Source organism: Sebastes fasciatus, chromosome 24 (assembly GCF_043250625.1).
Source record: "Sebastes fasciatus isolate fSebFas1 chromosome 24, fSebFas1.pri, whole genome shotgun sequence".
NCBI lineage: Eukaryota > Metazoa > Chordata > Actinopteri > Perciformes > Sebastidae > Sebastes > Sebastes fasciatus.
In genome coordinates, this window is record NC_133818.1 from 1,875,695 (window position 1) to 1,888,849 (window position 13,155).

A 13,155-nucleotide genomic window follows, 5' to 3' on the forward strand; every position below is an offset into this window, starting at 1 on the left:
AAACCAACGGCTAAAAACCAAGTTGGGGACGGACAAAAACCAACGGCTAAAAACCAAGTTGGGGACGGCTAAAAACCAACGGCTAAAAACCAAGTTGGGGACGGACAAAAACCAACGGCTAAAAACCAAGTTGGGGACGGACAAAAACCAACGGCTAAAAACCAAGTTGGGGACGGACAAAAACCAACGGCTAAAAACCAAGTTGGCGACGAACAAAAACCAACGGCTAAAAACCAAGATGGCGACGGCCAAAAACCAAGATGGTGACCCGAATCAGATTAAAGCCAAAGTTCGGGAGGTTATTTCTAGTTCCACCAGGGCGGTTATGTTTTGGTATTTGTCGGCAGGATCACAGGATAACTTGAGGCCTGGTGTTCATGAAACTTGGAGGAAGGGTGAATCAGTGTCCTCTCATAGATGGAGTAGTTTAGTCAGTTCCTCGGTGTATCTCTCGTTTCCACCGGAGCACTCGGAGCAGTGAAGGCGTTGGTAGTAAAACAATAGGATGTGTGAATGAGGTCTGGCTCCGTGTGGGAGCAGCAGCTACATAAACTCAGCAGCCAGTCAGCAGCATTAGTTTTAGTGGCTGCGGGTGATTTCCCAACCAGAGCTGCTTTCTGTTTTAATGGATTCCATCTGCTGCTGAGAAAACACTTGGCTTCTCTCTTCGGGGGGGCGCCGCCGTCCGCGCTGGCTTCACGGACCGCTCTGGTGCTGCTTTCACTTCCTTTATGATCTATAGTTCTTTATGTCGTCACGTGGTAATGCTGTAAAACTAGTAGTGGTGGTGCGTTCAAGGACACCTGGAGTTTGAAGTGGAGCTCATATCATTTATTCATTAGTCGAGTGAATCAATGTTTCAAAGATGTATAACATCTATATATTCAGACTGTTCGTAGCTTTACCTACGAAAAGTAATGTTCTGTTATTATTATATTTCCCATAAAATCTGTGTACCAGGAAGTACGTCAGTAGTTACGTCACTTCTGTACTTATTTTAAGCCAAACCGTGATCTTTTCCTAAACCTAACCAAATAGTTTTTATTGCGTAATTTCCGTACTTAAGTTACGCCACTTCTGGTGTTGCGTAACCACTTCCGATGTGTTGTAATTTAACTACGATCTTTCCTAAACCTAACGAAGTTGTTTCCTGTGAAGACGGAAGTTTATTTTGAAAAGACTGGAGTGTATATTAACGCTGGACATTCGTAGGAAAAGGCACAAATAATGAGGAATAACTTTTGGTGAGATATCGTACCAACTGTTGTACGAGGATACGTTTCTATATTATATGTTTTTCACAATTTTCTGACATCTAATAGACCAAAGATGTGATTGATTAATCAAGATATTAATCTGTTAATTGATTGATAATGACATCAATCATCAGTTGCTTCTATTTTCCTTATCTGAAAACATCTTTATCTGCTTATTGTTTACGTCTGGTTTTGATTTTGTGACTGTCAGAGTGTCCCTGAACGCAGCGCAAAGTCCAGTTTTGAAGTCCCAACCTAAAAGCAGTCGGCCTGCAGCCCAGGAATACTTCTGGTCGGTGGCTTTGTGGCGCTGCGGTCGCCTACGGCCGCTCGCAAGCCACCAACTCCGCTTCCCAATCAGTCGCCATGGGAACCCGGCCCGGCGCTTTATTTTTAGCTCCCAGGAATTTACAAAACAACACGTCGGCTTCTCCCTTTTATTCCCCGGCGGTTATGCAACGATTTCAAAGCCTTCTTTTTATATAATCAGAGTTTCTCTTGATGCCAAGTCATCAGATCAAAGATCTGGGCTCAGAGTCGGTATGCAGAGCTGCTGGCGGTGCTGCTGGAGGAGCTGCTGGTGGAGCTGCTGGCGGTGCTGCTGGAGGAGCTGCTGGTGGAGCTGCTGGCAGCGCCGCGTCGTGTTGCTGTTGGCAGCGCCGCCGTGTAATTAAGGCCGGCGCTGGAAACAGGCCGCTGGGCATTTAGCAGTCCGACACTGAAGCGACGTCACCGCCAGAGAGGATTTCATCTGTTTCCTGTGTGCACACCTCAGGAATACTCCAGGGATTCCCATCGCCACTGACCGTGAACAGCTCTGTAGTAGTTTCCTCTCAGTTAACCTGTGATGAACTCCTCTAGAAGTGAACGTCTAAACGTCTCCCGGCTGATGTTTAACCCCCGGAGCTAAATCTGGTTTACTGGGCGGCTCCCCACACGACACCAGCAGCAACGTTTTCCTCCCAAATAAACAGCCTTTGATGCTTTTCAGGCTTTAAACACACAAAGAGGTCAGGAGGGGTTAATTAGCTGCAGCTCCACGGCAAAGGGTTAAATCTGTCTTTACTCTAGCAGGCAGGGAAACGAACACGGAGACGTACACGGAGGTAACGACGGGGAGAAAAGGCCTGACAAGACACCATACACTCATAGATAACAGCTGGTATTCAACTCTCTAACAATAACTGTTCAATGACTTGTATAGAATACAAGTCACTTTTCAATCTCCGCTAACTCACCACTTCCTGCAGATGTTTTAAAGGACAAGCCTGTAAAGAACAGGAGGCTTTTAATGTGAAACATCTGTGCAGGAAGTTAATATCTTGGTTGATATATTTATGATATATGAACATTATGATTTATTTCATGAATAAATAAATAAGAGTAGAATATTAAAGAATAAACAAACCTACTAAAAAATAAGAATAAAAAATATTCAATATATTCATGAATAAATAAATAAAAGTATAATATTAAAGAATAAATAAACCTACTAAAAATAAGAAATTAAAAACTATATTTAATATATGTATTAAAAAATGAATAAAAATAGAATGTAAAGAATAAATAAACCTATTTAAATAAGAAATAAAAACTATATTTTATTTATTTATTAAAAAAATAAATAAAAGTAGATTATTAAAGAATAAATAAACCACTTAAAATAATAAATAAGAACTAGTACATTTATTGAAAAAATAAATAAAAATAAATTATCAAATAATAAATAAACCTATTAAAAATAAGATATAAAAACTATTTAATATATTTATAAAAAATAAATAAAAGTAGAATAGTAAATAATAAATAAAGTAACCTTTTAAAAATAATAAATAAAATAACTATTTAATATATCTATTAAAAACATTATAGTAAAATATTGAAGAATAAATAAACCTATTAATATAGGAAATAAAAAGTATATTTAATATATTTATTAAAAATAAATAAAAGTCAAATATTATAGAATAAATAAACCTATTAAAAATTTGAAATAAAAACAAATATTTAATATATTTATAACAAATAAATAAAAGTAGAATATTTAATATAAAATAAATATTTAATATATCTATTAAAGAAAATGATAATAAAATATTGAAGAATAAATAAACCTATTAAATAGTAGAAATATAAAACTGGCAACAATAGAGGTCAATAGATGTATATAAAATAGTATAATAATAAAGTGCAGGGAGTAAATCTCTGTGTTGCATTAAAGGTCACATATTATGCTCATTTCCAGGTTCATAGATGTATTTTAATGTTGCACTAGAACATGTTTACATGCTGCAATGTTCAAAAAAACCTCTTATTCTTCTCATACTGCAGCCTGAGTCTGCCTGCCTCAGAGCCTAATTCAGCCTCTGTCTGAAAACCACTGATTCACAGCCTGTCTCCTCCCACTCTGCTCTGATTGGTCAGCGTTTTCTGTCAATCAAACTTCCTCAACAACAACAGCGTCACCCTCCCCCTCCCTCCCGGAGAAGCTCTCTCTCTCTCTCTCTCTCTCTCTCTAGAGAGAGAGAGAGAGAGAGAGAGAGAGAGAGAGACAGAGAGACAGAGAGAGACAGAGAGAGACAGAGAGAGACAGAGAGAGAGAGAGAGAGAGAGAGAGAGAGAGAGAGAGAGAGAGAGAGAGAGAGAGAGAGAGAGAGAGAGAGAGAGAGAGAGAGAGAGAGGAGTGGAGGGAGAGGAGTGGAGGGAGAGGCAGCTAGAATAGAGCTTATAAACCACTTTAAAGTTTATAAAGCAGAAACTTCACCCAGCGCACGTTACCGGAGGAATCTGATCAGAAATCGGCGACACATGATGAACATCTGCGGTCCAGATTCCAGGTTCTCCTGACGGTTTTCTCTCAGGTAAATAATACTATTTATAGCTCTGTTAGTTAACTCAGTGTTTACCTCATGCATCAACTCTGTAAACCGTAAACATACACTCTGTTTTACGTCTGTCTTTACAGATCCATCTGTGAGAAATGACCGACAGAATCATCCCAGAGGAGAGCAGACAGCTGAGAGCAGACAGCGAGAGCAGATAGCTGAGAGCAGACAGCTGAGAGCAGATAGCTGAGAGCAGACAGCTGAGAGCAGACAGCTGAGAGCAGACAGCTGAGAGCAGATAGCTGAGAGCAGATAGCTGAGAGCAGACAGCTGAGAGCAGATAGCTGAGAGCAGATAGCTGAGAGCAGACAGCTGAGAGCAGACAGCTGAGAGCAGACAGCTGAGAGCAGACAGCTGAGAGCAGATAGCTGAGAGCAGACAGCTGAGAGCAGACAGCTGAGAGCAGACAGCTGAGAGCAGATAGCTGAGAGCAGATAGCTGAGAGCAGATGGGAGATACAGAGCTAACCCGTTAGCAGCATGCTACCACTATGAGACGGTGTGTAAACACAGCGACCATCAGGGTGGAAAATAGAAGATGTGAAACAGTAGTCAGTTCATTATTTCTGCTAAAAGATAAATGTATGGAAGATCAGAGTAATGGTATATTAGTTACAGTAGTAGCTGTCTCTGTGTTACCATGACTACAGACCACCGGAGCTTAGCTTACCATAGTTTACCGGAGCTGAAAGACTTTCTCCTGTACCATGTTAACATAACTAACTAACAGGTGAGATGATTACAAATGCTGTGAATAATTAATATTGTCATCTGTCTACTCAAATAAAGTTTGACTGTGAAACAGAAATGTGTTGTGTTGCTTACAAGTCACTATTTACTACCTGTACTCTGCTACATGCATGACATCAAATATATATAATATATAAATATCATCTGTTTAAACAGTGTAATTACATAAAGCCTTTGTGAAAGAACATGTTATATTTAGATGATGGGAGTACATGAAGCCTGTTCTGCTGGTTCTTGCAGACTTTGCTCAAGTTCGGTTGAGGAGGAGAGACAGTGACGCGCTGTGGGGCGGGGTCAGCTACTGAAGGTTCTCTCTGGTTCGACCAGGAAACCCTTACATGGCTTGCATTTCTCTAATGACGTCAGAAGAGAAGGGAAAAAAGCGATTTTTTTTTCTGCACCCATTTCCGGACAAACGGAGGAGGAGAAAAAGAGAGGATGGTCTTTTATGATACTATGGTGGCCTGTAGACACACTGGGGACAGATATTGATGTTCAAAAGACATGGAAAAGTGCATTTTGCATAATAGGTGACCTTTAAGAGATTCAGCATTTCAATAGTTACCACAATAAGAGCCTGCAGGAAGGAGCTCCTTTCACAGTAAATGTCTTGCTGCCGGAGCATCAGATTTTATATATGAGGACACGCAGAGAGAGGTGATGTCTGATAGGAAAGGGATCAATAATTGAACTGATCTGTGGTGTGATGAATTAGTCAGTAAGAGCAGCAGCAGTGTGGGAGGAGAGCTGTGAAATATTAACAGGAACATGGAGGTTTAAAGAGAAGTGGGTCTTCGCCTGCAGGACGAGGACAGTATGTCGGCATGAAGACCAGCTGCTTTAATATTAGATGAGCAATATGGACCAGACGCTCGCTACAGGAGGAAACACTTAGACTTTATTACTATTAGTTCACTACGGACGAGCTGAAAACCAGCATTCAACTTTCATATATCTGCTGCTGCGGACGGAGAATTCACTTTATTACAACCTGGGTTTTATTATTACTGATAAAAAATAATATATATATAATAATAATAATAATAAGACACAGCATGTACTGTAATAAGGAGCTGAACAAACGACGTATCTACAGTTTAGTTATCAGAAATTAAGATATTTAACCGTGTCCTGAACACACAGAACAATATTTAATATATTTATAAAAAATAAATAAAAGTAGAATATTAAAGAATAAATAAATCTTTTTAAATAAGAAATAAAAACTAATATATTTATGGAAAAAATAAATAAAATATATATTATTAAATAAAAAAATAAACCCATTAAAAATACGATATAAAAACAATATTTAATATATTTATGAAAATAAATAAAAGTAGATTAAATAAATAAAGTAACCTTTTAAAAATAATAAATAAAATAACTATTTAATATATCTTATTAAAAAAAATTGTAAAATATTGAAAAATAAATAAACCTATTTAAATAATAAATAAAAACTAATATATTTATGGAAAAAACGTAGATTATTAAATAAAAAATAAACCAATTAAAAATATATAAAAAACAATATTTAATATATTTATAAAAACAAATAAAAGTAGAATATTAAATAAATAAAGTAACCTTTTAAAAATAATAAATAGAATAACTATTTAATATATCTATAAATTTTTTTTAGTAAAATATTGAAGAATAAATAAACCTATTTAAATAAGAAATAAAAACTAATATATTTATGGAAAAAATAAATCTCTCCGTCTGGGAAACAAAATCAATATTTATTTCCCAAATCAATGAACTCTTCTCCGTCCACAAAAATAAACTTATTCTGAAGAATAAGAACTACATCATTAGAAAATTAATCTGCAACTACTTCCGTGGTTTATTAATAGTTTTTCAAACAAAAACACAAAACAATCCTCAGTTTTATCCTCTAAATGTGGAGGATTTTCTGTTGTTCTCTGTCATATGTGATCATAAATCAATAATTACTGGACTGTTGATTGGTTAAATCACGCTGTCTGAAGACATTAACTTGGGCTTTAGGACAGTGTGCATCTTTATCGGTATTTAACGACAATAAAAAGATGATTAAGACGGATAATAATTCATCTAAACGGTTGCATTAGAAAACCGAAGATGTTGTTTTCTTGTATCCTATTATAAAATGTATCCTCACATGCCAGCCCTCAGGGAACCTGCATGAAACCAGCTGGTATTATAATATTTTAATGCGTCCTATATTTACTCATCCCAAACAGAGAGTTCATATTTCTGTATCTGAAGAGAAGAGAAGATAAAAGCTCCGTTAAATATAGATGAAGAAGGTAGCGTGACGGTTTCTGCTCTTCTTCATCTCTTCTTCTGCTCTGATGCTCAAATCTGACACTCTGTTTCTGCTGAGTGAGGAGGAGGAGGAGGACGAAGAGGAGGAGGAGGAGGAGGAGGAGGACGACGAAGAGGAGGAGGAGGAGGAGGAGGAGGAGGAGGAGGAGGAGGAGGAGGAGGAGGAGGAGGAGGAACAGATCCAGCCAGATCTCACAGAGACATACAGTATATCTATATATATGTATAGATCTTCTTCGTACCTTCAGGTGACTCCTCCTGGACGTACGTCCCCGTCAGGTACCGGTGGACCAGCGCCGACTTACCGCTGGCCAGGTTACCCACAATGCCCTGGGGGAAGGAGAGGAGGAGGAGGAAGGGTCGGTTAATGTCATTTTAATAATCATTTCATGTTTATATAACCAAACCATCTTTCTTCTATTTTATTTTTATTCTGATGTGTGTCTCTTGACTTTGTGTAATAAAATAACAAAATAGTAATAATAATAATGATAATAATAATCGTATTGAAGTTGGATGGCAGAAAAATAAATAAATAAACAAATAAATAAACAAACAAACAAATAAATAAATAAATACATAAATAATATTGAAGTTGGGCTGCAAAAAAATAAATAAATAACAATATATTTTAGAATTAAATGAACAAGTTATTATTATTATTTTAATCTGGTGTTTTGTTATTATGTGCCTTTACATGTGTGAGTCCCTTGACTTTGTGTACAAATAAAATAAAATAAAATAAAATAAAATAAAATAAAATAAAATAAAATAAAATAAAATAAAATAAAATTAAATAAAATTAAATACTGATAATGATGCTGAAGTTATCTCTAAACTCATCCAGTACAGTGTATATTATGTATATATGTATATATATGTATTGTATATGAGAGTGGAGGTGCATCAGTGACTATAACCTCGATGGACCTTTAATCTGCTCATGACAGTAGAAACTAACGTGACGATCTGAACTCACCACTTTGAGTTCTGGTACCGTCCGACTCAGCGTCCACTCCTGACTGTTCACAAACGCATCTGTAGGACACACAGAGAGAGAGAGGAAACACACCTGTCAATCAAAGGTGATGAAGACGTGGTGCCTTCAGGGGCGGACCAGTTCAGCACGTTAACAAGAGAACGGTCTGATACGAACGAAGACAGAAACATTTAAAGACATGACAGAGCTTCAGGTTTATCAGCTTCAGTGTCCTGAGAGACATAAAGAGAGGAAGAGGAGGAGGAGGAGACCGACACTATCACACTGTAATAACACTAACAGGAGATAAGAGAGAGTGGGAGGAACACCGACACCCCTCATTTCCCACGACCTCTGGGTCCTTAAACACAACACACATCCAGTCAGTATATCCAGTAAGGCCTCAAACTGACCGCTTCATATGAGCTGTTTCTACCTGTTCTAAAGGTGAACACTCAAAGGTCACGAGATCTTAAGTCACTCATCATAAGACCTTGAATTGTTCGTAGTGAAACCACCTTAAGATCATCTTGAATCATTCAACCTAACAACCTGCTAAAGGACCACCAGACCCTGATAATGGTCAGCCTTTAACATCACTACAGCAGACCCCATTAACCCTGCTGGTCTCTGTGTTAAGTGGGCCAGCGGGCCAGGTCCACTTAGAGCCTTCAGCCCCTGAACACACAGAACAATATTTAATATATTTATAAAAAATAAATAAAAGTAGAATACTAAAGAATAAATAAACCTATTTAAATAAAAGTTAAATATTAAATAAATAATGTAACCTTTTAAAAATAATAAATAAAATAATGATTTAATTTATCTATTAAAAAAAGTATAGTCAAATATTGAGGAGTAAATAAACCTATTTAAATAAGAAATAAAAACTAATATAAGTGTTTTCTTTAAAACTGTGATAATAATTAAATATATGACTTCAATGCATTTATTTGCTTGAAATAAAACAATAAATAAACTGTCTAACGTTGGTTATTGCCACCACTATTATCTACTCTACTACAGCTGCAAAAACAGCTGTTGTGTTTGTCTCCAGATGTTGCTAGGATACGGTGTGACTCAGGAAGTGCCGGGTCATCCTTTCACAGTAAAAGCTTTGGTTTAATAACCCAGCCTGTGTTGGTGGTTGCTGGTGACTATTATTAGAGCCGCTGCCACCGGTTGGTATCTGTCTGGAAAGAATCCAGAAAGAAGCGTTCCTATTGGCCGGCGGACACACACAGGGGGTCATTGTTGAGGCTTTTATAAACGCCGGCCTGTGTTGGCTCCTCGCTGCCAGGCAGGATGTTGACCCAGCTGCTTCCTGTTTTCAGGAGGCCCCTCCAGTTCCCCTCTGATGGTTCCCAGTACGACCCTCCAGTAGGGAGGGGGTCGCCGTTAGACGCTTCGCCAGGTGATCGACCACCAGGGAGGTGATGGTGATGATTGTAGTCGCTTTCAGTCCAAAATGGTGGATGTTTTACTGGCGTCTGGTAGTCGCTTTCAGTCCAAAATGGCTCCTGCTGCTGGAACCAACTATTGACTTTCACTTCTTATCGATACAGGATCTTTGGCTGCAGCTCTATGAGGATTATTGTGGATATTTCTAGATGAAACAGCTGATTTAACTGAACTTTAAGAACTCTATATGATGCTGTATAGAACATTAAAGCTCTCTGGTAGTTTGAATCATGTTTCCATGCCGCTGAAACTCCACACAGACCAAAGATAAAAGATAAAAGAGAAACATGCTGATTGGACAGAATCCTGTTGCGAGCGAAGGGAAAGTCCAGATGAGTTTCAGAGGGGGATTCTGGGTAGGAAACATCTGGGAACATGTGGGCGGCACACCTGAACTCAATCAATCCTTCATCCTAACAGTCAGTGTTTAGTCGCACGTTTTAACCAGAGGAAGAGGAGATGAAGAAAGAGAGGAAGACGAGGAGAGAAAGAGGACAGGTAGACAATCTAAATAAGGACAGATGGAGAGAAACAGATGGATGGAGATGAAGAGAGAACTCCTCTTCGTCATCGCTCAGGGAGGAGAAACTTAGAAATGAGAGCGAGCGTCAAGGGACTGAAACCACTCCTCCATCATCCCTCCATCCATCCCTCCATCCATCCATCCCTTCATCCATCCCTTCATCCATCCCTTCATCCCTCTGAGCTGCAGAAACTATAGAAAGAGAAGATGAAGAGGAGGAGGAGGAGAACTGGCGGTGCTCTCTCTCCTGAATATCTTCCTTCATTAATTCTCTTTCATTTCACTCGTTTGTTTCTATTCCTGTCCTCCGGTTCTCCTCCGAGACCAGAGAACATGTATGAGCAGAGAACACGTATGAGCAGAGAACACGTATGAGCAGAGAACATGTATGACCAGAGAACATGTATGAGCAGAGAACATGTATGAGCAGAGAACACGTATGAGCAGAGAACACGTATGAGCAGAGAACACGTATGAGCAGAGAACATGTATGAGCAGAGAACATGTATGAGCAGAGAACATGTATGAGCAGAGAACACGTATGAGCAGAGAACACGTATGAGCAGAGAACACGTATGAGCAGAGAACATGTATGAGCAGAGAACATGTATGAGCAGAGAACATGTATGAGCAGAGAACATGTATGACCAGAGAACATGTATGAGCAGAGAACATGTATGAGCAGAGAACACGTATGAGCAGAGAACATGTATGAGCAGAGAACATGTATGAGCAGAGAACATGTGACATCTCAAAATAAAGAACGTGATTTATCCTGTAAACAGAAACCTGAAGATGAATCTGTCTAAACATTCAGAGAGACATGTTGATGTTTTCAGAGCACCAAACAAAGAGAGAGATTGTTTATGAGGAACACAACAACAGGAAGTCGATAGAAGACGATAACCCAGATCTGGAGGACGGAGGTCCACAAACTGTCTCCAACGTGTTTAACAGACGGAGCGACAGCAGCCAGAAGAGATGGATTAAAAGAGGGATGAAACAACAAAAGGATGGAGAGGAAGTGAGGGATAAAAATAAGATCAGAAGAAGCAAATGAAAGCCAGAAGTTTCATTTCCTCACTGGCGTTTTAAATTCCCACGCCGCCTCCTCCTGGGTCAGACGTGCTGGATTTAAACTCTCTATAAAGACTCTCTAAAGAGTTTATAACACACGTTTCACTCTATTACACCTGGATCTATCTCTATTACACCTGGATCTATCTCTATGATGAACAGCAGCAGTGATCCAGACTCACTATGAGACACATTACAGGATGAATCAGCTGATTATATCTGGACGTGATTCTGGTTTCACTCAACAGACTGACTGACTGAGAGGATGCACACAATAACAAGTGGTGGTTATATATACCAGTTATTAGACTCATTATTTGGACTATAAAATGTCAGAAAATAGTGGAAAAAAAGTTGTAAAAAAAAACAACATAAGAAAAAAACAAAAACAAAAATAAATACAAAAATTCTAAATAATAAAAACTAAATAAAAACAAAATCACGAATAAAAAGGAAAAATTTAAAATAATAAAAAGTGTAATTAAAACCAAACTAAAAATAAATTCTAAACAATAAATTTTTTTTTTAAATATAATCATAAATAAAAGCAAAATTTAAAATAAAAGATTTAATTAAAACAAAAATGAAAACAATAACATAAATAAAAACGAAATAAAAACGAAATTGTAAATAAAAACAAAATTTAAAATATAAACAAAATAAAAACAAACATTTTAAACAAAACCAATCATGCTTATGAAGCAGAATAACCTTTAACTGTTGGTAAACTGTGAAGACACCGATCCTCCAACATGATGTGAGGAGAGTATATAACTGTATATAACAGAAACCATATAGTATGTATAGTAGTATGAATAGTATTCTGTATATAACAGAAACCATAAAGTATGTATAGTATTCTGTATATAACAGAAACCATATAGTATGTATAGTAGTATGTATAATATTCTGTATATAACAGAAACCAGCTGAATAAACCAGATTGTTGTTTCCAGCAGTGAGACTTTGAGTCGGAGTCGACCTCTGAATGACCGCCGGCTGCTTTGTGCCCAGAGAGGCCGGTTAGCAGCCGCCGCCAAACCCTCCTCCACTGGCCGGAGCTGCTGGTACCGGTACCGGTGCCAAACACTCACCGACACCCAGCGGGGGTTCTGGCCCGGACTGACCTCTCTGAACGCCCTGGACCAGAGGCTGCTACCAGAACGCTCTGGACGAGAGGCTGCTACCAGAACGCCCTGGACCAGAGGCTGCTACCAGAACGCTCTGGACGAGAGACTGCTACCAGAACGCTCTGGACGAGAGGCTGCTACCAGAACGCTCTGGACGAGAGGCTGCTACCAGAACGCTCTGGACGAGAGGCTGCTAACAGAACGCTCTGGACGAGAGGCTGCTACCAGAACGCTCTGGACGAGAGGCTGCTACCAGAACGCTCTGGACGAGAGGCTGCTACCAGAACGCCCTGGACCAGAGGCTGCTACCAGAACGCCCTGGACGAGAGGCTGCTACCAGAACGCCCTGGACGAAAGGCTGCTACCAGAACGCTCTGGACGAGAGGCTGCTAACAGAACGCTCTGGACGAGAGGCTGCTACCAGAACGCTCTGGACGAGAGGCTGCTACCAGAACGCTCTGGACGAGAGGCTGCTACCAGAACGCCCTGGACCAGAGGCTGCTACCAGAACGCCCTGGACCAGAGGCTGCTACCAGAACGCTCTCCTCGCTTTTTACAGGGATAACCCTCAAATATTCTGCTTCCAGATGATCAAAATCTGAACTCATTTCGGGGTCTCGCTGCTCCAACGCCGCCGGATCACTGGGAGGGAAGGGGGACACGGGAGAACCAGAACCAGGACTGAGCGGGTCAGACTGTCAGACCCTGCTGCAGTGCAACCAGAGGTTTTCTGAAGGGACTCTGGTGCTTTAGAGAACAACAACCCAGCTTCCTGCTGT

The 13,155-nt window shown here is 39.2% G+C and overlaps 2 protein-coding genes across 9 annotated transcripts in view; one reads left to right on the forward strand and one right to left on the reverse strand.

Annotated features, from left to right (window-relative positions):
* dph3 (diphthamide biosynthesis 3) overlaps positions 1-13,155 on the forward strand; it is a 258,857-nt gene that overhangs the window by 139,424 nt on the left and 106,278 nt on the right. The gene's annotated exons all lie outside the window — the stretch shown is intronic.
* The window catches only part of agap1 (ArfGAP with GTPase domain, ankyrin repeat and PH domain 1), a 145,896-nt gene that overhangs the window by 89,932 nt on the left and 42,809 nt on the right, over positions 1-13,155 (reverse strand). For all 8 annotated transcript variants that reach the window (XR_012593042.1, XM_074627641.1, XM_074627640.1 and 5 more), the window contains exons 2-3: positions 8,183-8,241; positions 7,446-7,533 (exon numbers count right to left, since the gene is read on the reverse strand). Coding sequence is in view for 7 of the 8 variants with exons in the window: in XM_074627641.1 (XP_074483742.1) it covers positions 7,446-7,533; positions 8,183-8,241 (147 nt within the window). In the remaining variant the exon portion in view is untranslated. The remainder of the gene's footprint in view (positions 1-7,445; positions 7,534-8,182; positions 8,242-13,155) is intronic.